The sequence below is a fragment of the Podarcis bocagei genome, assembly GCF_964188305.1.
Source record: "Podarcis bocagei genome assembly, chromosome: 12".
Classification (NCBI taxonomy): Eukaryota; Metazoa; Chordata; class Lepidosauria; order Squamata; family Lacertidae; genus Podarcis; species Podarcis bocagei.
This window is the reverse complement of record NC_138137.1, coordinates 59,485,674-59,510,230: the sequence shown is the minus strand read 5'-3', so window position 1 is coordinate 59,510,230 and position 24,557 is coordinate 59,485,674. Positions and strand designations below refer to the sequence as shown.

The 24,557-nt window shown below is 48.0% G+C and overlaps 1 protein-coding gene across 1 annotated transcript in view; it reads left to right on the top strand.

Annotated features, from left to right (window-relative positions):
• The window catches only part of SMARCC1 (SWI/SNF related BAF chromatin remodeling complex subunit C1), a 99,058-nt gene that overhangs the window by 66,944 nt on the left and 7,557 nt on the right, over positions 1-24,557 (top strand). The window contains exons 24-26 of the mRNA XM_081163504.1: positions 162-316; positions 3,521-3,655; positions 11,034-11,298. Coding sequence (XP_081019630.1) covers positions 162-316; positions 3,521-3,655; positions 11,034-11,298 — 555 coding nt within the window. The remainder of the gene's footprint in view (positions 1-161; positions 317-3,520; positions 3,656-11,033; positions 11,299-24,557) is intronic.

The following is a 24,557-nucleotide window of genomic DNA, read 5'->3' as shown; positions in this document are numbered from 1 at the left end:
ATCCCAACAAGTGGTTTATTTCCGAGAGTGAAGCTGAAAGTACTTCATGGTCTTATTTTATGCTAGAAGTTTGAGCGCTGCACAAATAATCAGGAGCGAGATGGTGGCATCAGCTGCGCTAAAGGGATGTGCAGGACTAACTAGGGAGTGTTTTCGTTTAGATGAGAAGGAAGCAGACGAGAACAAGGAGAACCTTGATGTGTGCAAAGACAAGGAGGGCGACGCTGGGAAGAAGAGAGTGGAGCACGAAATCTCCGAAGGGAACGTGGCAACGGCTGCAGCTGCTGCCCTCGCCTCGGCTGCCACCAAAGCCAAGGTTTGTCGGGCACAGATTTCCACTGCATCTGGTTTCCGGTGCTGTTCAGGGAACGCTTTTAAAATGACCCCATTGTTTGCAAAGGCACCAATAGAGCTTGTTTCTGCTTCTCATGCCTTTTAAAAATGCACTTTCTGTGCTCCTCGGCTTCAGCTGTATGAATGTTATCATTAAATGAAATTTGTTTCCCTGTGAATGGGTTTGAGGCTGCCATTGTGGGCTTACTAAAAGGCGCAGTGAGAGAGCCTATCCAGAAAGTTTGTCAGCTTCTTTTTCAGCTTTTGATGGGCTATTTCTTTTGGTGGTGAGAAGATTCAAGACCTCAGCCAGGCATTCCTTTCCTCATAAGCCCATTACCGATTCCTTGGGAGGTTAGCACATTTGAAAACAGAACTTAGAAAGTGTGGCTGAAGGAAGCCCTTGTGTGGAACTTACAGAACCGGAGGAGGAATTTCCTCATTTTTCTGGCCTTCGGCACTTGGCGCAAAATAGATGTTTTCCTCCTGCTCTGTTCTCAGTTTTCCGGTTTCCAGGCTAGTGCACAGAGACCCTCTTTAGCAAGGTTCTCCCCTGTGATTCCCCCTGCCTGCTTCTTTAAAAAGAAGAGTTGTGCCTTATTTGTCTATCACTTCCATCTTGAACAGTGATATCTTCACAGAATGGTAGTATGACGCGTCTCTTGTTAAAGAATGAAACGGAAAGAGATATACCCAACGAATGGAGAAATCAATGGCGAAATAGCATGATCAAGAAATTTGGGGCCGTCATACGTCTTAGTGGGGGTCCTTCCCCTTCAAGCACAGATACTCCCACAGCCTGACTTCTCCCATCTCCGAGTGCTTGAGACTTACAGCCTGAGCAGAGGGCTCTTGTATAACATACGTTGCCGCAAGTGTCCTGTCCATCACAAACTGATGGGTGTCATTAAGGCAAGCAATACAAATCCGAATAAGGATGGATATTCTGCAAACAGGAAGGGTGGCTTTTCTGCCTTAGCTAAGCCAAGCCTCCTTTTCTTTAAGGCGTGAGTAGAGAAAAGGTGTCTGGCTAATTTGGGAAGGGCCTGTAGCTCAGTGGTAGAAGATCTGATTTGCGTGCAGAATGTCCAAGGTTCAGTCCTTGGCGTTTTTAAGTGAGGCTTAGAGAGTTGCAACGAGTCAGTGCAGTCAGTTTGAATTCCATGGAGACATAGGCACCCTGCGCTCCTAAAAGAGGCAGTCATTACTGGCAGTTCGGTGCTTTCCAAAGCTGGATCGTGGGGCAACTGTGTTCTGCTTTTCTCTTCCATGTGGAGAGGATGTTGGTGTGCTCAGATCCTCCTGGTCGGCTTCTTACAGGTACCAGTCACAGTGTGAGCAGGATGCTAAACTAGATTGGCCATTGGCCTGATCCAGTAGGCTCTTAGTAGATGAACCAATCACCCTCCTGGTTTGCATGAAACATCTGGGAATTGTTGCGACCTGTTAGCCAGCCATGTTTGTGTCTTGGGTATGACTCAGTCCCGTGTATCAAAATGCACTCTTAGTAGTGCCAGATCAGCTTGACAGATGTTCCAGAGGTTCCCAGGATCGTAACTTCAGTGTCAAAGCCCATCTTGGAGTAAATGAAGTTATTAGCGTATTTTTCGCCCTATAGGACGCACTTTTTCCCCTCCAAAAATGAAGGGGAAATCTGGGTGCGTCCTGTGGGGCGAATGCAGGCTTTCGCTGAAGCTTGGAGAGCGAGAGGGGTCGGTGCGCACCAACCCCTCTTGCTCTCCAGGCTTCAGGAAGACATCCGCAGCCCGGCGCGAGGGACGCCCTGAAGCAGAGCGCTCCTCGCACCGGGCAGACACCCGCAGCATGGGGAGCCTTGCAGGAGTTCCCCGCAGGGCTGTCTAGGCTGCGGATAGCAGCCTGCCGCCTGGCACGACGGGCACCCTGAAGCAGAGCGCCCCTCGCACCGGGCAGACATCGGCCAGCCCCACAAGCTCGGGGGACAGCAGGGAGGCGCAGCGCCACCATCCTGCTGTTCCCCGACCTGGTTTTGGGGGGGAAATAAAGGGGGGGAATTCCCTTTATTCCCCCCCCCCCAAAAAAAACTAGGTGCATCCTATGGGACGGAGCATCCTATGGGACGAAAAATGCGGTACATTGGTGGAAATTTTAACATACTACTTTGTTATAGGTTGCTATAATGAGCTCCTACGTAAAATAGTTGTACAGTTTCAATTTCAGTCATCTGCGGATTAGTACTCCATGCGAGCAGCAGAGGAGGATACATCAGGGGCTACTTTGGCTCTCTGATAAATCTTGGCATTAAACAGATTCCCAAGCAAATACAGTAAATAGCATAAAATTAAGCTACCATTGAACCTTCAGACCTCATGCAGTCTCAGTGTAGCCTTATTGGAGTTCACTGATTGGGTCTGCGTTGCTCCGGGACAGGAGGAAGGAAGTCAAATGACACCGAGTTGGTTCAAAGAAAGAGTTTATTCTGCTCTCCGGATAGCAGAAGGCACTTGCGTGATTAGTCCACAGCAAGTCCAAAGAAATGACAGGTTTCATGCAGTTTATATATCCTCCAGGCACCCTCTCACTCCTCCCCTAGGAGCCCAACCACGTCGGTGTACGTACACAGGTTGACATCACATATGTTCCTGCTCTGGTACTCTCAACCATAAAAGGATCTTCCTTCCTATACTTCTGACTATAAAAGGATATTCCTGTTCCTACTCCTATCTTGGAGCAAGAGGTCACTACTTCCGAGAACATGCTCTGGCGTTAGTCCCAGACTTGGGTCTCTGTGTCATTTGTGGTCAGGACATTAGATATGTCTGTGTCTGTTCTACTGGGAAAGTCAAGGCTAGTCTTGCCGTCAAACTGATAAGGGAGAGAGCTGTGTTCTTGATTTGCATTTGCTCAACGGCTAAAGTTTATGCATTTTAGCTAAGGAGAAATGGGGATTTTGGTGCAGTTTAAAAATGCCTGTACAGTCAGTTTTGGGTTTGGGAAACCCATTCCTTCATCAGCACCAGCTAGTTCACATTTTCAAAGGACTTTGACACCGTATGTTTGATAAGGCCCCTGAAATCTTAGAGGGAAATGAACTGTTACCAGGTTAGAAGTCAGAAAATGCTTTGTACAAATGAAAAATCGGGGGGGGGGGTGCTATTGTTTCTCCTGCACGTAGGTAAGGTGCGTGTGTTTGTGTTTTTCCTCCCAGCATCTAGCTGCTGTTGAGGAAAGGAAGATCAAGTCCTTGGTCGCTCTCCTGGTGGAAACACAGATGAAGAAACTGGAGATCAAACTCCGTCATTTTGAGGAGCTGGAAACAATCATGGACAGAGAGAAAGAGGCGGTAAGACTGGTTGAGGAGGGGCATGTTTATTTTTTATATGGTGCCCCCTGAAAGCTCAGCGGCGTTGGTACTCTGGGGGCTGTGTCAGTTTAAGCTTTTCATCAGCATTGAAATGTTGCCTCTCTCCTGTGCATTGATGATGCCTCCTTGCTTTTGGATAACACACATCTGTACAGATCTACTCTTCATATGGTTTTGAAAGTTTCATTGCATATGCATTTATGGGCTGATTACTTATCTCAGTTCTGCAACTCTGTGGACTTGGTTTTTTCCTGTCCGATGCAAGAAAAATTGGAGAACGGTTTGGGGCACTGAGTATCTGAGGATAGTTCCTTCAAAATGGAGTGTGCTAATTTGACAGGTTCTGAACACCCAGAATTCATTTGGTTTGCCTCTTGTCACTGTCCCTTGGATCATTTGGATCAAAAGTAGCTTCGTGTGTGTTGGGATATATCATTAGCAGTTTCTTCCACCACCCTTCACAGGACCCTCAAATGCCAGCCTAATTATTATTTTTATATATATATAAATTTTTATTAAGTTTTCCTTTTGCAAATACTTCTTACAACCATGATTACAGATTAACAATTTTTGAACTTCCACCAGCACCTCCCTCAATCATCCCATTTTTCTTATCTTCCCACTTTTTCTATGTAGTATTGCCGATTTAATATTAACATTCCAACTCTAATTCTTTCTTGCAATATACCTTATATTATCACAAAGTCTCTTTAAAACCCACTAGCGTTATTTGTTCATCACATATAGTTTTCAGATATTCCGTAAACTTTCCCCAGTCCTCGATGAATTTGTGATCTTTCTGGTATCTAATTTTTCCAGTCATTTTATCCAATTTTGCATAGTCCATAAGTTTCATCCTCCACTCGTTCAAGGTCGGTAATTCCTCTTGTTTCCACTTTTGGGCCATTAATGTTCTTGCCGCTGTTACTGCATACTGAAAAAGTTTATAATCACATCTTTTTATCTCTCTTCCTGTTATTCCTAACAAAAAGGCTTCTGGTTTTTTAACAAACGTATATTTAAACATCTTTTTCAATTCATTATATATCATTTCCCAGAAACCCTTTACCTTCTTACATTCTCACCACATATGAAAAAAAGAACCTTTTTCTTTGCATTTCCAACACTTACTACATGTTTTATACATTTTTGCTAATTTTACGGGTGTAATGTACCATCTGTATACCATTTTCATAGTATTCTCCTTTAACGCCGTACATGCAGTAAATTTCATTCCCTTTAGAAGTTGCAGGAGCGGTGTCTAGGATTGGACCTTGGTGAGACTGCAAAAGGGTGTAACTTGGGGCAACTGCTAGGTTGATGCTAATGGATGGAGTCCTTGGGCACCTCCATGGGCTCTTCTTACATCCGGCAGCTGTCTTGGACACCACCTCTGCATTGCAATAAAAGTTAGAGAGGAAGCCTATAACCAGTTAAATTGAAACATCGTGCAATAAAGCACCACCCACCTAGGAGTTTAGCCCAGGTTTCAAAATCCAGGTCAATTGCAGTGTTTTGATTTGCTTCAAGAAGAAGTCAGAAGATGGACTGCTCTTTCCCTCTGTATGGGCAGAGCAGACCCACAGAGCAGGGGGTTGGACTAGATGACCCTTGGTGTACCTTCGAACTCTGCGATTCTGTGGCATTCTCTTCAGCTCGGTTTCTGTGACGGCATTTGCGAACCTGGTGCCCCTTAGATGTTGGACTATGGCTCCCATCAACCCCAAATGACTGTGCTGGGTAACCCCTGTCGATTCTGTGTAGGGCTTGTTCTTTTTCTCATCACACAACCCCCTACACTTGCATCTTGTTTCTTCCTGATCAAGGGGTCTGGAGGCCAAGTGAATTGGGGCCTTGGGTTTCATGCAAGGGAAGGAATAGGCAAGGAGGAGCTTGTGTCCTCTTAGGGACACCCCCCTCCGTGTTGAGAGGATGTTGGCATTAATAGGTCCGCCAGGTAATTCTGCTTGACTGCTTGCCTGGATGAGGACAGCTTGTTCCCCCGGTTTGGCACTGAATGGGGAGGTTAAGAACTTAAGAAGAGCCCAGAATCCTGTTCTCACAGTGACTAACTAGGTGCCTGTGGGAAACCTGCAAGCGGGCTTGAAGCACGGTAATCATTCTGGACCAAAAACCAGCAACTGTCTGCCCCACCCCCTCTCATGACATCCTGAGCTTCTCCCGCTTGTCATCTTGTCCTCGACTGGGAAAATTAGCAGTGAGTGCGGCAGCTGTCTGTCAGAGAGCAGGGAGAATTATTTTCCACGATTGGAACGCTTAAAGGATATGTGTTGTCCAGATTCTGATGCATAATAACTTCTATGTTCTTCTGCCCTCTTCCTTCAGCTTTCCCCCTCCTTTAGGGCCACACTCAACTACCTAGCAGGTGTGGTGGTTGTGGTTTTTAACAGCTTAGATAGCCAGCATGAGGGGGTCCCAAGCCAGGTTAGGATGGTGGGCTGTGGGGGAGTCTTTAACACATTCCCCCTGATGCCATGATGCTGATCAGAATTTGTCTATACTGACTGGCAGTGGCTCTCCCCGATTCCTGGCAGCACATCAGCCTTACCTGGAGATGTGGGGGTTTGAGTCTGGGTCCTTCGGCATGCAAAAACAGGTTCTCTGCCACTGCATTTTCCTGCTGGCATTTATCACCTGACGTGCCAGATTGCCAAGACAGGCTGCATCTTTCTGGCTCAGCCCCGTGTCAGGAGGTGTGTTGTATCTTCCACTCCCCAACACCAAAAAATAAAAATCTGTATCTTCAGCTCTTTTGCTGAGCATCTCTGCCTTGCTCCTCCCCACCAGCTCACAGACCCTGCTGCTGATTGGCAGATAAGGAAGAGCTGTTGCTAAGGGGGAGATTCTCCCTGGGTTCCCATATCTTTAAGGAAAATCCTCTGTTGCATCAGCCGTTCTCACTCCATCTTCAGGCATCTGATATTCTGTCTCTTTCCAAGCAGACTTTCTCATTTGTAAATTTCCTTCCAAAAAGCTCCCAGCGATTAAAAAAAATGCAGCTTTTAGTCTTTTCCTGTGGGTCAGTTGCCCAAAACCTCTCATAGCACAATAAAGGCTGTTTCCTTGTCGTTTCGAAGTGGGGAGCAGAGGAGGGGAGTCAACAGGTTTGTGCATAATATGATCTAATTTGTAAACCGAAGCCGTTTTAGGGCTGTCAGCCCAAATTGTATTCTGAGTCAAGAGCACTTGTTAATCCAGAAATTGTGACAGAGTGTATTACGATGTACAGTTGACAGTGACATGTGGGGGGTGGGGTTCTTCTTTCCTGATTCCTGGAGCAGCATTTTCACTTGTGTGCCTGGTGCCAAGATAAAAATTTTCCACTTGCAAGATACCATTTTAAACAATGAAGTTACAACTTGGGTAAAGCCACCCAGCGAATATGATCCGAGACCGAATTCCAGTGCACACTGCGCAGCAGAATCCCCCTGGCTGTTATCTGAGAGGCTGCACAACAGGCTGAAACTGCCCTGCCTCCCTCCCACCATTTGGAGATGCAGAGTGTGTGAGCTGAATTCAGGACCTCGTGCAGAATTTTACAACCTCAGATCCTGCTCTATTTCCTATTTTCATTAAGTTTCAGAAAAGCCCGGGTTGTATCTGTCTTCCCACATGACTCTCTCTTTTTCTGGACCCCTGCCTCCTTCCTTTCATTGGTCATACCTTCCCAAAGTAATAATACTCAATATTTTTTTGGGGGGGAAAACAGCAGTTGTATAAACCAAACAGATGCAGGCGTTTGTGCTTTCCGTTTGGCATTTGCATGCGAATATCTAGTTGCCACATCTGGGTATCTATGCCTTGGCATGTAGCATTTGTGGCTTCTGCTGCAGCCTTGGTTAGGCAGCCTGATTCTTGTCATATAAAGCCCGCTTCAAGGCAACCTTTCCCAATTACAGATCCTGAAAGCCTTGCTCACTGTCAGCCCTCGCTGGCCCAATTGGATTGCTCCCTTTGATTACTGTCACTACTGTGAGCAGAATCTCTGCTCCTGCCCAGCTTTTGCCGTCATGCGCTGAGTGCCGTGCAGAGCTTGATCTCGGTGTGATTTCTGTCTCGTCGTTTTCTGCGTGACCTCGAAAACTGGAAACCAAAGGCTAGTGTGCTGAGATGAATTTGCAGTTAAAATGTCAATATGAGGAGGGTCCTGTCTTGGTGCTATCTTCCCAAGAAGGTCGACAAGTCAGTTCTTGACTAAACAGCTGGTGGTGGACAACCTCCAGTCTGTGGGGCTATGTGGACCCACCAGACCTCCCCTTTTGATCCATGGTGCTGTCATGGCCAAGGAAGCCTTACCTGCCTACACCTGTCACCATCAATGGCAAAGGCAGGACTTGGACAGGAAGGACTTTGCAGGCACTACAGATCAGCTGGTTGTTTGTGCCTGCAAAGCTCTTTGCGCATTGCCTGGGCGGTGCTGTGCGCGCTCCTTTGCCCTGGAAGCTTGGTTTCAAACTGCAGGCAAAGGCAGGTCACCCAGAATCATTTGCACCAGGTAATTTACTTGTAGGTGGCCCCTGAGGTGTGGGGATGTGGGCAAGTTTCCTGCCTCTGACCGAGAGGCGTTCAGGGCTTTGGGGCTGAAAGGCTGCTCTGCCTCTGCTATGTCTACATAGAATAGTGCTGTGTTCTGTGTTGCCTCTCAGACTTTAGCAAACCAACTTCTTCTTAGCCTCCTTCCTGCTGGCCACCAGTCACTTCATCTCTTCTACTTTCCAAGCCTCTCCTATTGTCTCCTCCATTCAACTCCTGCGGCATAAAAGTTATGTTCTTATCTGCTGCATTTTTATCCCACCTTTCCCTCCAAGGAGCTCCAGGTGGTGGACATAGTTCCCCGCCCCCTCATTTAATCCCCACAACAATCCCGTGAGGTTGGTTAGGCTAAGAGGCAGTGACTGGCCCAAGCTTCATGGCTGAGTGGGGTTTTGAAACCCTGACACTCTACTCCCAACACTCTTATCCGCTGTGAAACACTGGCTTGCTAAAATTCTCTCTCTCAAAATTCTGTTGAAGAGCTTAACTCACACGTTTCGTGCAGCACCTTGAATACGCTGCCCACTAAACGCATGCATGCATCTGTGGCAATTGCAGTTTCTTCCTCCCCGCACCCCTCGCCCGCCACAGAGATTGCACATGGCAAAACTGCTTGGAGAATGTAGCTTTCATCTGCACTGGTAGAGGTATTGCCCAATTGTACCCTTTTGGGGTTGTCCCCCCATATGAACCCACATGGCTGCATTTGCTTTTTGTATAACCCTTAAAGAGCTGCTGCATGTTTCTAGCTAGCTATTTGCCCCACTAGGGAAGAATGAGGTGGCCAATTTTGGCAGTGCTGTAGCTCCAAAGAGCCGCGGTTGGAAGGAGAGGCGCGTGTGTGTGTGTGTGTGTGTGTGTGTGTGTTTCCATCGCAGAGAGCTGCCACAACAATGCTGCTTTATTAAGCCTTCCTCTCGGAGCAGTTTCAGCTGTGAAATTGCCCCCCAGCTATTGAATCGTGTGTTTTTTTTCTACCCACGCACCATTATTATCACTGGTGAATCCTTGGAAATATGTGTCTTGTTTATCCAAGGAGAAAGGAAGGCATATTAGCACAAATAAAATGCACCGTAGTTGTTGCTTGCTGCAGAGGCCACCCCACCACCCCAGGTACTGGAATGCAGCTGTGAGCTCTCTCCCAAAAGGATGGAGCCCTGCGTGGTTGAGATGGGCTTTAGCCACATGGTGCAGTGAGAACATGGGAGTGCAAGGGAAATGCGTCAGGCAAGTTATCCTGTTCCAATCCTCGATATGGATTGAAATCCAGGGTGCTTCCTATTTTGGGGCCGGCACCTGCCAGCCGGACACGGCACAATGGGCCCCCGCTTCTCACAAATGACTACCTGGTGGGCAGCATTACTGTTTCTTTATACTTAATGTTCTGACTGCCCTGTTTCAAAAAGACTGTTTCAGAGCAGGACAGGGGGCAGAAAAGGGCAAGCAAAATGGTCAGGGGTTTGGAGATCATCTTCTCTATCAAGGCTAATGTGTTGAGGGCTTTTTAGTCGAGGGGCGGCGGGGGGGGGGGGGGGAGAGAGAGAGAGAGATCGCCAATGGGGAATGTTATAAAACTTGTGAGAGGTATGGAAGAAGCAGATAGTTTTTTCTCCCCTTTTCTATAATACTTGCATTTGGACACATCCAATGAAATTGGCAGCAGATTCAGGATGGAATAAGTAGCGTTTTATAGTGTTTAAATATTTTATATGAAATGTTTTAATTCGTAAAGCATTTGTAGATTACCTTTCATATTAAATAGCTCTTGTTGACACCTGTCTGTCTCAAGAGATAACTTAGTACGCCTCCAGCGCTGAAGGTCAAGCTGCTGGAGAATAACAGCGCTCGCTGTGGGTGCAGAGACTGGTAACTCATAACTGCTACCTCCCACATTGGGTTTTTGCTGCCTTAGCAGCACCGAAGCGACTTCTCCGGGGCGCAGGCTTGGGCAGTGTGTCTGGAGGTCCTGGGCTGCCTAGACAACAAGACCCACCCACCCCAGCCCAGCCCCACGGATGCAGTCCAAAAGAAAGCAGAGCAAGACCTTTGGCAATGCTGTTTACAGCATAAAATGAGTTGGATAGCTCAGTTGGTTAGTGTGGTGATGACTACACCAAGGTTGCAGGTTCAATCCCCATAAGGGATAGCTGCATATTCCTGCATTTCGGGGCGTTGGACTAGATTATCCTCAGGATCCCTTCGAACTCTAAAATTCTATTTGATAAAGCTTTTACGACACAATAAAAAAAAGAAAATTGAAGTTCTAATTGCACAGTTTACAGAATATACCCCCTCAGGGTGAGGTGATGGCTTTAAAAGGGCATTAGTCCAGAAATGGGGATGGTGGCGCTCAAGGTCTAGTTGAGCCTCGGCGGTGTCATTTTCCGTAATGGATGTGTTGGTTTAGTTCAGGAGGTTGTGGCCAGGAAAGGTTTGGGTGCCACTGCTTTAACCAAATACAGTGGTACCTTGGGTTAAGTATTTAATTCGTTCCAGAGGTCCGTTCTTAACCTGAAACTGTTCTTAACCTGAAGCACCACTTTAGCTAATGGGGCCTCCTCCTGCTGCCGCACCACTGGAGCACGATTTCTGTTCTCATCCTGAAGCAAGGTTCTTAACCTGAAGCACTATTTCTGTGTTAGTGGAGTCTGTAACCTGAAGCATATGTAACCCGAGGTGCCACTGTATCAAGGAATGCTGTACTGTACAGACTTGTATGCAGAAGGAAAAGCACAAAGGGTTTTTTTTATAGCTTGGCTTTCAGTCAATACACAGCTGTGAATCTCTCCCTTTCCCCCATCAGCTGGAGCAGCAGAGGCAACAGCTGCTGACGGAGCGCCAGAACTTCCACATGGAGCAGCTGAAGTACGCGGAGCTCCGCGCCCGCCAGCAAATGGAGCAGCAGCAGCAGCACAGCCAGAACGTCCAGCAGTCCCACCAGCATTCCAGCGGCCCTGGCATGAACCCTCTGGGGACACCCAGCCACCCGGGCTTGTTGTCTCACCAGCAGCCACCTCCGTATCCCATGATGCACCACCAGATGCCCCCTCCTCACCCACCGCAGCCAGGTAAGGGCTGGGAAACACACACACCCCTTTGTGCTTTTGGTGGAAGTTTGGAAACGGGCCTGAGGCTGGACTGTGGAGATGTGCCGGGTCCAGCAGGTAAGTATGCTTATTACGACTGCAGCGTTTCTGCAGACTCCTTCCCCCAGAAATTCATAGCTTTGTGGCAAAAAATGGGCACAAAGAAATAGCTGAGAGGGAGCAATGTGCCTGCACGCTTGGGACGCATCCATGTGTAGAAGTGTCGGGTTTTGCTTTTAGTTTGAAAGCTAGGTTTTCTCAAGAAGCCGAGTAATGGGCCCAGAATACATTGTTTGCTCTGCAAGGGGCACACATCACTCAGAGCCCTGGGTTTTGGAGCGTTGGGAAACATCAGGCCACTTTATGATGTACAGGTCCTGCAATTCTGGATCTTAAGTGCCTCTCGTGCCATTTCCCCACACTTCATTATCGAAAAAGGGTTATTCCGATCTGGATAACTGTGAGAGAGACTGAGAGAGCACCTTTCCTCATAGCTGGCTTTGCGCACTACCGTTTTGTGCAATTTCATCATGACCGCTTTTCATCTCCTCGTTTTATATCTTCCATTTCCTGGCCTTTTGTAAGAGCCCCACTTGAGCACGCTTCTCCACACCTGTCAATCCATCAGCACTCTGGAGGCCGATGAATGAAAGAGGGCAAGCCTTCCATCAGATTACAGTGCCCTGGAAGGGGGGGGGGCAGTGCCATTCTAAGCAGGGGCTGCTTGTTCTGTTTGCTTAGCTGCCCCACACCAGACATGGCGTGATACACATGTGCTAGCACCAGTGCCTCACGACGCCCTGTGGAAAGTACTCGAGGGAGGCTTCTTCAAATCCAAACCCTATCTTAAAATACTGAACCCAAGGCATCACCTCGTGATGAACCTTTTCCCATAACCTCTCAGGAGAGGATTAAACAGCACATAACCTCCTGAAAGTAACTTAAGACAAGCAGCTCTAATGTGCCAATTGTGTGTGCGCCAACAACTGCTCTGAGAAGCCAAAAGCATCTAAAGGAGTGTAGTTCATTCTGCCTTCAGTTTCTGGAGTGCAGTCTCTCTCTCTCTCTCTCTCTCTCCTCACCACTACTGTTGCCTTGATAAAATACTTAGTGGATCAGTGTTATTGATAGTTAGCATGTTCATCTAAATCAGGGTTTCCCAAACTTTGGTCTCCAGGACTACAAGTTCTGTCATCCCTAGTTAGCAAGACCCATAGTCAGGGATGATGGGAATTGTAGTTCAAAAAAAGCTGGAGATCTGAGTTTGGGAAACCCTGATCTAAATTATTGTTTGCGGGTGTGCGGGGCTTGGACTAGACCCTTGGGATCTCTTCCAGCTCTACAGTTCTGCGTAACGGATGCCTGGGCTTCTTCGCCCTGAACGTAGGCATGCTCTTCTAGAAGAAGTTGCAAACCTCAAGATCCTAAAGCAGTTTGTTCTCCGGGAAGAAACATGAACAGATCCATGAGTAGGGAAGGCAGGAGTAGATTTTATAGTAGTTTGAAGTATGGGATCAGGAAAACGGTGGTCGCTTGGAGTGCTGTGCAGTGAAATAGTTAAAATGGGAAGAGGAAGCATCAAAGAACACCATGGCAAGGCTGTTCCGATGGGGCGACAACAGATGGGGAGGTGCAAGCAGAAGAGGCAAATTGTCAGGTACACGATTCTTTCTGGGTAAACTGTTATATGTTGTTAGAAATCCAGACCTGTCCATTCTCATCAGTGGCGCTGTGCTTGTAGGCCTGCGGTGCCAGAAAACATGAGCAATTGAAGCCGGATGGATTTATTTTGCTCAACCTCTTTTGCTCCAGTACCCCAGAAGTCTGTGCCTCTTATCAAATGCGAGTCCTCTAGCAAAACTAATTAAAACCTGAAATGAAGGCATGGTTGGGAAAATGACCTGTTAACAGCCTTCTTCCCCTGAATGACTGGCACAGACTTCATGGTAGACTGTGGTTGTCCAAATGAGTGGCAGGGATGAGCATCTTCCTCACAGCAATGTCAGAGGAATGAGCAACAAAGGTTGCCCCATTGTGGGGGGGCTTCAGCGCTCTTTGCTGTATAGGAAGGATGCAGGAAACTTCCCTCCATTGGGCAAGCCTGCAGTGACCTCCAGTTTAACCTGGAGCCCCCTAGTTTAGAGTACAACTTGCGTCATCCTTGACCCTTCCCCAGGCAGGCTGGAGCTGATGGGAATTGTAGTCCAAAATAACTGGAGGACAAAAGATTGGGGCAGCTGATTTTAATTCCACCCCGTACAAAATGCTTGCACAATGGATGAGAGTTCAGAGAAAGCACAAGTGTTCTCCTCAACTGCACAAACCATCACAATCTTCCCCATGAAGAGAAGAAAATCATGTCGCAAGCACCTTATTAGATCTGGCGTGGCCAACCTATTTTATTATATTATAGTATCTTTTTATCATATTCGACTTATTATTTTATGTTATGCTCAAGGGCCACATTCACTCTTGGCCAGTCCTCTGCAGGCTGCCTATCAATAGAGGGTTTGGCCAGAAAACCCACCCCCACACGGTCACATTCAGGCTCTTTCTGGTGGTACACATCAGTTGTACACACTCTGCAAATCCCAGCACTGTGTCTCCTTTATTTATTATTATGTTCATTGCCACTGCCAAAATCAGTAAGCCCTTGGGAGATTAAAAAAGTGTGTGTGCGTGTGTCAGATCAGACTTCTGAACAGGCAGTTAAGTCACCCTGTGTTAGACATTATTTGAAGCTGTCAAAGGCAGGCAGCACCACAGTCCTTTGTTTTCCTTCTGTAAACTTGTCTGGGCTTATTGTTGTTGTTGTCTGGGCTTGTTGTTGTTGTTGTTGTTGTTTATTATCTGGTTCTACCTTCCCCACCCCTCTGCCCAGTTGTACAACTCCGCCATGTACAACTGCATATATGTGACCAGCCAGCAGAGATGTCTGTCCTAGCCTCAAACATGTTAGACCACGATATCTGAGTAGAATCTCACCACCTCTGCTGCCCTAGAGGCACTGTAACTAGCCAGTGTTGGAAACCAAATACCCAAGGTTAGGCCGGTGCCCTGCTCCGGCAGGGCTGCTCCGGGACTCATACTTTTGTCAGTGACCAAATGCGCTTGTAACACATGGTTTATTGTGACACAGCAAGTTTTGAATCTGTCTGCTAAACCGTGGTTCCCTGCACGACACACGGTAGGCCTCCAGTACAACCATGGATTAAGGAGACCACCCTGAACACCTGTGAATTGTACTGGAGTCCTCTCACACCTCTCCCAGAAGAAGCATTACGGGAAGTCACAGTAGGGGAGAGGTTTATCAGAGGCATCTGGGTGGCCACTGTGAGAACAGGATGCTAGACTAGGTCAGCCATTGACCTCATCCAGCAGGTGGTTCTTACTCAGTACAGGCAATGACCATTTTATGTGCGTTTGGTATGTGTAACGACACGCGTGTGCATTGCTGTGAACCCAGAAGTGACTAGGAAAAGGGCGAAAACAGTCCCGAAAGAGCGCAGAAAAGGTGAAAACTGCACGGAAACGACACCTAGCAATCCCATGAGCCTTTGCAGGTGCAATGCCAGGAGCCCTTGCACTGGCAATCGAGGCCTGTGGAGAGTTTTGAAGGTCTTTGCAGGCTTTTTCAGTGGTGTTCCCAATACACACAATTTCACTTAAAACAAGTGGTGCCTCAGAACGCAACCCTCGCGTAAAATGGTTGTTGCCTGTATCTGGTGTGTTCTGTTCCTTCCGCACTCTGATCAGCTGGTCCTCAGACTCCCACCTTGTTCTCCTGCTGTGTCTCCGCCTGCAGTTCCCTTGACCTCCAGCTCACCAGGTGTGCGCTCCGTGCCCCAGGTAGTCTGTGCAGGGTGAGCTTGTGTGTCACCTGTTCATCTGCAAAGGGAAAGCTGCAGCTTGCACTTGCTTGCCTGCCTGCCTGCCTGTTGGATTTCTGCAAGAGTGATCCTGGCAGCGTGGAGGGATAGGCAGGCTTGCGAAGCCTCTGCAACCATCCCCAAACGACTTCTCTGTGAAAGGAAGAGGAGGAGGAGGCCCCAAGGCAGAAAGCACACACACAGCTTGACCGCCTTCCTCGGCTCTGTCACAGTGGCCTGGGAAAGGTTGCGCGCCTCTTACCCCCACCCCCGGCAACCATTCCCTGGCAGGCTTGCCTTTGCCCCCTGGTGACACGTAAAAAAGCAGAACCGCTAATCCGGCAGAGCATGCAGGGAAGCGTGGGGCTCGGAGTCTCTTGCTGAAGTGACAGGCAGGTCTAGAGAAAAGATAAGGGGCTCGTAAAATTCTTACTGGCGAAGAAGAAAGGGGGTGGGTGGATAGCTATGGTTTACAGTCAGGGCATTTTGTTTAAAACGTTTCTACGTCGTCCTTCGTCTCACCGGATGAAGAACAGGCATTTGGCGGGGGTGGGATCCTTCGTATGAATCAGAAATTGAGAGGTAGCAAAATTCGTAAGGCAGGTGGAGGCAACACAGCTGCTTGCAGCACCTTAACCTAGCGCTGAAAAGTAGCGCCCACAAATTGAGACCTCCAGGGCTGGCTGAGCTGCTCCTCCCGTGCCCTTGTGACTTTTCTTACGGTTCATGTAATCCCTTTCAAATCCAGACCTCGTTATTCTGTTGGGTAGCTTCTGGTTCAAAGCTTGTTCCCTGGAGAGAAACTAGTCTACGTGCCGTTGGACTTAAGCTGAACCATCCTTTGCAGAGAGTCGGGATGCTACAGCCTGAATATTCAGTGCCACCCCTTCAGGCTGCCCAGTGCCCAGGGTGGTTTCCATGAGCTCGGCCCTAGCAGTCGCTACATAGCCCGGCTGGATTTGAAACCTGGCTAGGCAAAAAGACTGCCTGTGCTGGAACTGGCAGGAAAGGGAGTCAGGCAGGGGTTGCTGCCTCCTGCGGATGCCAGAGAATGATTTAACTACATTGAGCTGTGCAGGCCTTTTATGCCTGCAGAAAACACTTGAGCGAGTTTCATTGCTTGGTGCCTCCTGACAGAGATATTTTATTTAGGAGCCATAAATATTTGAAGGTAGCCAGTTCAGTCCTGGCGTGCCACTTAGTTTGCTTTATGTCTGGGCAGTGTTGGCCTTGAAAAACTACGTTGCCCGCTGCTTGATGTGTTCGGAAGAAGCTCCCTGGACACTTGCTTGGTGTCCAAATTGGTCTTAACCCAGAAAATAACCCTCTCGGTGCATTAGGCTGGTGTTTTTTGGGGGGCTGCCGTCTCTCCAACCGGCGCAGAGTGAATTATCACGCTGGAAAGAAGGGAATGGAAATGTTCGCGGCGGGCGGAGTGGGGAGCTGGAGAGTTGATACTAAATTAGCTACCGTGCTTAATTATTCAGTGCCTGGCTTTGCGATTCCTTGGGTCTCCTGGGGAAGACATGTGGCAGGAAGGGCAGATTCCAGCGCTTGCCTAGTGGTATTAAGACTCGCAGTCCAGCTTTATGGAACCCATTCATAATTTTTCGGGTGTGTGTGTAAGCACGCTTAATGGCACTGCGTTGCCCCACAGAAGGGACTCTGGTTTCCATCCTCTCCCGGCTAGATATATCCTGCACACTGTAGAGAGTTTCTCTTGCATTCAGCTGGTTTAATAACAAATGCATTTATTGCATTTATATCCCACCTTCTAAGGAGCTGAAGGTGGTGTGCATACTTCTTCTCCCCCATTTTATCCTAACAAGAGCCCTGTGATGTGCGTTAGGCCGAGAGACGGTGACTGGCCCAAGGTCAAACCCAGTGAGCTTCTTGGCTGAGTGGGCAGAATTTTGAATCCTGGTGCTCTAACCATTAAACCGCACTGTCACTCTTATTTTTCTTAAGTGGCAGTCAGGCAACACGGCCACTACTTCCTGCTCAACCTTAGAGTGTCATCCGTTTTGGGGGTGGGATGGGGTTGGCAGCTCTCAACCTGCAAGTGCGTCTCTATAAGTGATAACCCCTTAGCCTTCCTCCTCACCCAAAAAACCCCCGTAATGTGGGGTTGGGGGCTTACCTTAGAAGGGGGAGTTGTCAGGGCTAGCAAAAGAACACGATGTGGCATATTTTGAGCTCCCAGGAAAAGCCCTTAGTGCTCTGGCTTAATATAAATTCATCCTAATGTTAACGGAGAAATCTGAGGGCTCCCTTGGACAAAAAAACAAGGACAAGCCAGGAATACCAGAGCAAAACAGCAGCCAGTGGGCTTGGTCTTTATTGAAGACGGTCGCGACAGGACTCCCACCTGCCACAAGGTGGAACAAGATGGAAGCCCCGGACAAAAGAGCCCCCAAACTTTTATTAGCTGCTAATCCCCATGTTACAGCCCCCAAACTACATCACTAACACATCATGGTTACATCAGGAAAGGGGAGGTCTGGTGGCAGTAATCTGAGCATCCTGGACCCTGCCCCATGGTTCCCCTTGCCCTCCACCAAACACCCATCAAGTGTAACAAAGGAGATCTTTACATTTCCCTGTTTCCCAGCCAAGTTCATCACACCCTTTTGTCTTCATCTGGGTTTGTTATGGCTACCTGTCTGGCGCTCAGGTATCAGGATGCCAGGAATTATCACTCAGGCAGAGGGGCTGCTGAGGAGCTGAGCTCACATGTCTATATTAATTTCTGAAGTTTTCCCAGTGAGCCAGTGATACATCCATCAGTGAATTCTTACATTTGGTATCGTGCAGCAAAGGCCTTTTGAACAGATAGGAAGAAACTGTGATGGGGTGTTTGTGGGGACAAATCACAAAAGTCACAAAAGCGGTTGTGCTGGTTTTAGTAGTGGGCTGCATGTGCATGATATCTGCTGGAGGGGCAACCCCCAACCTATACATAAATTCCTGCAACACTGACAAGCTTTTTTTAAAAATAAAATGTAAGCTGAGAAGGCGGCACAGAAATGTTTGGAATAAATGAATTCCATCCCATGCCTCCCCTTAGCCAGGACTAGAGAGCCCGAAAGCCTGATGCTAGACTCTCCACTTAACAAAATGTGATCGGTCGCCATTAACAGAGGAGGGGCAGTCGATAAATGTGTCAGGACAGCCCCCGGGGGCCTGTCCAGGCTCAAGCTTTCCCGCACAGCCCAAAGCACACGCCTGTGTCATGCAACATATGTGAGCCTGATGCCACACAGCGTGACTTTGCCGGCCAAGGGAGGAGGAGGAGGAGGAGACCTAAACGTGAAACAGGCTTTTTCAGTAGGCTTCCTCTCACAGTAGTGAATCTACCTTCACTCCTAAACATCTGCCTCCCCCCTCCCCCTTTAAGCTTTTCCCTTTCCTTATGTAGGTCACACTTCACTGTCTTTCACTCCCCCCGCCATTGCCTCTGAGTTTCAAGCCGTATTTTCCTCTTCCTCCCAAAGAGCAGCATTTTGTGTTGTGCATTCCTCCCACCCCCCCTTTTCCTGCTGACCGGAATGCCCAAAATGCTTAATCCACTTTTGAGTCAGGCTCCCCCACCCCACCCTGGATGGTCTCAGCTACGTTATTTGTCAGCCTGAAAGCTGCCGCGATCAGAGAGTCGCCCGCAAGCATCTCTTGCCTTAACAGATCACCGCGTCTCCGCTGCAAGAATAATGTTAGTGGGAAGCCATTTTCTTGGGAAATACAACACAGGCTTAGAAACAGGCAGGCAGAAAGCGGGTGCAGTTGAAGGTGGAAGCGCAGAGGGCTTCCCTCCCCCCTCAGCTGATCTTGGGGCAGGGCAGGGCACCCCCAAGTGTTTTACTAACATCCCTCCCACCGAAATTTCTCCTGGGGGAGGAGGAGAGGGCAGAACAAATACCTTTTAAATGGCTCATCCAGACCCTTCACAGCACTAGTGATCCTTACAACATTCTTGTCAGGTAGGGCCATGATTATTATCCCATTCTCCCACCCTCACCATTGAAGCACTCACTCTGAAAATGCCTCACGAGAAATGCTAATAACATTCACCAAGAAAGCGGAGCCCAAACAGCTGTTGCAAATCCAAAGCCTATATCTAAATATTATCCAAGAACTAACTTGATGATAAAAAAAATTCCTTCCTGTAGCACCTTAAAGTCCAACTAAGTTAGTTCTTGGTATGAGCTTTCGTGTGCATGCACACTTCTTCAGAGTGTATCTGAAGAAGTGTGCATGCACACGAAAGCTTATACCAAGAACTAACTTAGTTGGTCTTTAAGGTGCTACAGGAAGGAATTTTTTTTATTTTGACTATGGCAGACCAACACGGCTACCTATCTGTAACTTGATGATGATGATTTTGTATTTGAAGGTAGCTATTTCAGAATAAGGTTAATAGTACTCAGTGGTCTAGCATCTGCCAAGTTAATAAAAACCTTGGCTTACTATGCTACATTACCTGGAGAAAATACAGTGGTACCTCAGGTTAAGTACTTAATTCGTTCCGGAGGTCCGTTCTTAACCTGAAACTGTTCTTAACCTGAAGCTCCATTTTAGCTAATGGGACCCTCCTGCTGCTGCCGCGCCGCCGGAGCACGATTTCTGTTCTCATCCTGAAGCAAAGTTCTTTACCTGAAGCACTATTTCTGGATTAGCGGAGTCTGTAACCTGAAGCGTCTGTAACCTGAGGTACCACTGTATATAAGCTTGGCAGAAGAAGAACTCAGTCCAGTTGGATGATGGGGTCTTTGGGAAGAGGATTCAGTAATTCAGACCTGAAACATTTCTAACTTCTGAGGAGAAAAGGACAATTGAGGATGAACTAGACTTGTGCACTGAAACATTTTGGAATTTGCCTGGAATAGCTATTGGAGGCAGAAGGCCACAAACTTAGCCAGGTGTGGGGTTTACATGTCCAGATGTGCCTCGCGGGATACAGCCAGGACCCAAGTCAAGCTGCCAGCCCAGAATCTCGAGTCCCGACAGCTCATTTCAAACGGTCAGACCCTGCACTAGATGAATAAATATGGGGAAAGCCAAATGCCACTCAGAGAAGGATCCGAAATATTTTCCTAGAAGCTTGAATTTGTTTTATCCTGGATTGTTTTATTTGATGGGTGTATTGCCAACAGCTTTGAGATTTTTTAAAAATATAAAGCGGTATAGAAATGAAATGAATAACAATAATACATTCCACTGGTTGGCGTGGAATGGTGGCCATTCTGTTTTGGCGACCATAACCTAGGTTTAAGGTGCCATTTGGCAACTGGCTTATTTTTTTGAGTTTCTAATGCGGGTTGGGGTACCTGTGCAGCCCTCTTCCCCAAAAGCCCAGCTTAGTGTGAGCTGGATTAAGTCGATTCTTTCCACCTGTCGTCGTCGTCCTCCCCCTACCCTTTTTTAATTACTTACATTAGTGCCTTGATTCTGCTGAAGAAATCTCAGGCTTAACAGGCCTGTGCAAATCTAACCAGGGCAGATGGGGAAACATTTTGTTGCTGAAGAAACTCAATTGCCAGTGCTCCCTGTTTATATGGATGCGGTTGGGTTTCAAGGAATAGACTTGACCATTCTGGTGGCTGCGGCTATTTATGTACTGTAGGGAAAGAGAAGGAGGATGAAAGTGGCGAGCGAAGGGAAACGTGAGCCTTTCAAGAGCGCAATGCCTCTTTCAGCCTGAAGATCAGAATCTGAGCGATCAGAGGCAGGGCTCCATGAAGACCGCGGGATTATTGACCTTCCTTCCATTATTTCCTCACGGTAATTCCCAGATGAGCAGAGCGACGAACTTGCTGTCTTCAGCTCTGAAAAAGCCCTCTGGTCCAAGCAGTCCCTCTGTCGGCTTCCATCTAATTCTGTGGTCGCCAAACTGCCATGTAGTCCCGCCACAACGCTCCTCATGCGCTCTAGGAAGAGAGGGCTGGAGTGAGCCCACCATTGCTTTTTCTCTTTGCCTGCAGCAGAACTTAGCTTGTGATAGCCTCAGTTCTAGAGCAAGTAGGTGAAATTTCACAGAGGCTAAGCAGTCATTTTTAGCCCGTTAAGGGCAGGCTATGATCAGCATCTATACCTGGGGACAAGTCTCTCCACCTGGATTTCCTTCATCAAACAGCTCCCGCGTAATGGAAGGGACCCCCCATGGTCATCTAGTCCAACCCCTGCAATGTAGGAATCTCAGTAGAGCATCCACGGCCGATGGCTATCCAACCTCTGCCTATAAACCTCCAATGAAGGAGTGAAAGATAGGGGCAAATGTCTGTTGCTAACCCCTGATCTTAATGTCTGCATGTTTTGCCCCAGTTGGTCTGAGTTTTGATTGGGGGAGGTTGCTATTCGCCTGTGACAGGCTGCAAACTTGGCTGTGCCCTCACTGTGAGAAGTGAAGCGACAGGGAACCAGGCAGAGGGCTTTTTCCATATTGGTGCCCTCCCCATGGATTGCCTTCCCATCATATGTCAGAGAGAGAACCAATTACAGTGGTACCTCGGGTTACAGATGCTTCAGGTTACATACGCTTCAGGTTACAGACTCCGCTAACCCAGAAATAGTACCTCGGGTTAAGAACTTTGCTTCAGGATGAGAACAGAAATCGTGCTCTGGCGGCACAGCAGCAGAAGGAGGCCCCATTAGCTAAAGTGGTGCTTCAGGTTAAGAACAGTTTCAGGTTAAGAACGGACCCCCTGAACGAATTAAGTACTTAACCCGAGGTACCACTGTATGTGACTTCCCAAAGACCTCTGAAGGCAGTCCTGTTTTTCATGCTTGTTGTTTCGCTGTGTTTTTATATTATGTTGGAAGCCTCCCAGAGTGGCTGGGACAACCCAGTCAGATGGGTGGGGTATAAATAATAAATTTTTATTATTCTTACTGGTCTCTGTTCCTCAGATCTCATGAAAGAGGGAACTGGAGGCAGGCAGGCAGAAGCCAGAATCAGCAGCAGTAAAACTTCACTCTTTGCTCCCATTGTGAGGAGGGGAGTGAGCCAAGCTGGGTAACTTCCAGCTGAACATGCAGGGAGAGGGAGTTCCCTCCAAATCTTCTGCGGTGTTGTCCCATGCTCTGCTCTGCTTTCACCTGGTCAGGTGCTCTGGAGCATCGAAGGGAGACCCCAGCAGCAAAAGCCTTGTGGGCAGTCCCTGTTTCTCCTTTGGAAGGGGGAGCAAGTCTCCTCAGGCCGATGACTAGAGGAGCTTTTGCATGGGGAGAGCTTCTGGTGGGTTGCTGCTGCTGCTGCTCTTTAAGGGAATGGCAGAAATGCCATAGCTGCGTGTGGAGAGTGTGCTCGCCGGAGGCTATGTGCACATCCATGTGTGCATGGATGGGTTTTGCAGTCTCTCCTCTCTGGTTGGAAGATTCTTCTGAGAACCCTTTGCCCAGGCAGGGTTTGGAGGTTTTTTCCATCTGTTCTGCTGCAGTAATGCCAGAGTTTTTTGCTCATATGTTTGGCTGTCTCAAGACTGAAGAGCTTGAACAGTTCTGGTTTCTGAACCCTGTTACTGGAGGGGAGAGAGAGGAAGGGGATTCAATAAAGATTATAGATATATTCTACCACCCAGGAACCTGTGTGGTGTCTTTGAATAAATCATGCACATAGGAGACTCCAGCATAAACGTTGTATGTCGTGGTTGCCAGCCTGAAGGTGTTAGCGGAATCCCAGTTTCCTTTTACAGTGGTACCTCAGATTAACACCTACTATAACACGCACATAGTTTTTAGAGGAGGAAAACAAGAAAAAAAATATTCTAAACGAAACAGTGGATGTATGATATTTGTGGTTCATGCTGTGGCCACAGACGTGTGATCTGACGGTGAGTTTGGGGTAGCCCAACGCAAAAATCCTGAGGATCCATGTGGATCCGTGCTTTGTAACCACGTTTTAAGTGGGGAGGGAAGGAAAAGCACTCAAGGGACATGGAACATGCATGGGGTGGGTGGAGAAGGATGCTGTTAATAATGCAGAAGAGGGGTATAAGAGGAGAAGGCTCCTCTCCTCTCCCGGCTAGCTGAAAAACTTTGCTGCTATTTAGCCAGCTGAGGGGGGAGGAGAGAGGGAGAGAGAGCCTGCTTGCTTTAAAGGAGCCAACCGGACAGCAGCCGCTTACACTCGTGTAAGCAGCTCCTCTCCTCTCCCGGTTTGCTCCTTTAAAGCAAGCAGGCTCTCTGTCCCTCTCTCCCCCCCACTCAGTGGCTCTTCTCCCGCTTTGCTGTTTCACGCAGGAGGAAAGGAAGGGGAACCATGGATCCTCTGCTTACGACTGCAGCAGATTCCCCCCGTCATCCGTAGGCATTCGCTCCATAACACGCACAGACATTTCCCCTTACTTTCTAGGAGGAAAAAAGTGAGTGTTACGGTGCAAAAAATACGGTACTTAATTCATTCCGGAGGTCCGTTCTTAACCTGAAACTGTTCTTAACCTGAAGCACCACTTTAGCTAATGGGGCCTCCTGCTGCCGCTGCACCGCCGGAGCACGATTTCTGTTCTCACCCTGAAGCAAAGTTCTTAACCCGAGGTAATATTTCTGGGTTAGCAGAGTCTGTAACCTGAAGCGTCTGTAACCCGAGGTACCACTGTACAAGGAATTGCAGAGGACTGAGTTCGCTTTACTCTCTTGAACCACAAGGCCTGCTAGGATTTGGAGGGCTTTGGTGGTGGGGAAATTGGTTTCAGGGGTACAGGCAGAAGAAAGGCAGCTTAAAAAAAGAGAGAGAAAGCGCTTCTTTTGCTAATGATTGGGGAGATAACTCCCAAATGGAGAAGCTGCCATAAGTTTCAGCTCACCTTTGCTAAATATCAAAAGGTGCAGCCAGTGAGGTTTCTTAGTAGCATTGCATTGCAAATGCCTTATCACTGTGACACCTTCAGTAGAAACTCCCAGTAGATCACCAGGCAAGGGGCAGCCAATTCTCTCTCCTTTCTGCTGCTGCTCTCCCTGCTTGCTACACACACACACACACACACACACACACACACACACAGGGCCCATTCTCACAAGGTTTGTGCTCTTGTTCCTCCCATCCACTGTCATTACTCCAGTCTTTTGCAACAAAATCGTCCTAAAACTGGAACCGTGTCTACAGAGCAATTTATGTCCCTCAGGAAGGATTTGGGTTCCATTGGTGTGGAGTTTATGGAGAGCTAGTCTTGGGTGCTGGACAGAAGGGTGGACTTGTGACCAAAAGTTGATAGGATAGGCTGGTACTTTGGAAGTGTGCCAGGCCAGCACAGCACAAAGATCTTAAGGTCTAAGGAAGATCGAGAGCTCGGCTGGAGTTCATCAGTTCCAGGCTGGGAATCCTTTATTCATCTGGTCCTGAACTGGCCCATGGGCCCTCTATTTCGGGCACTCTTACCT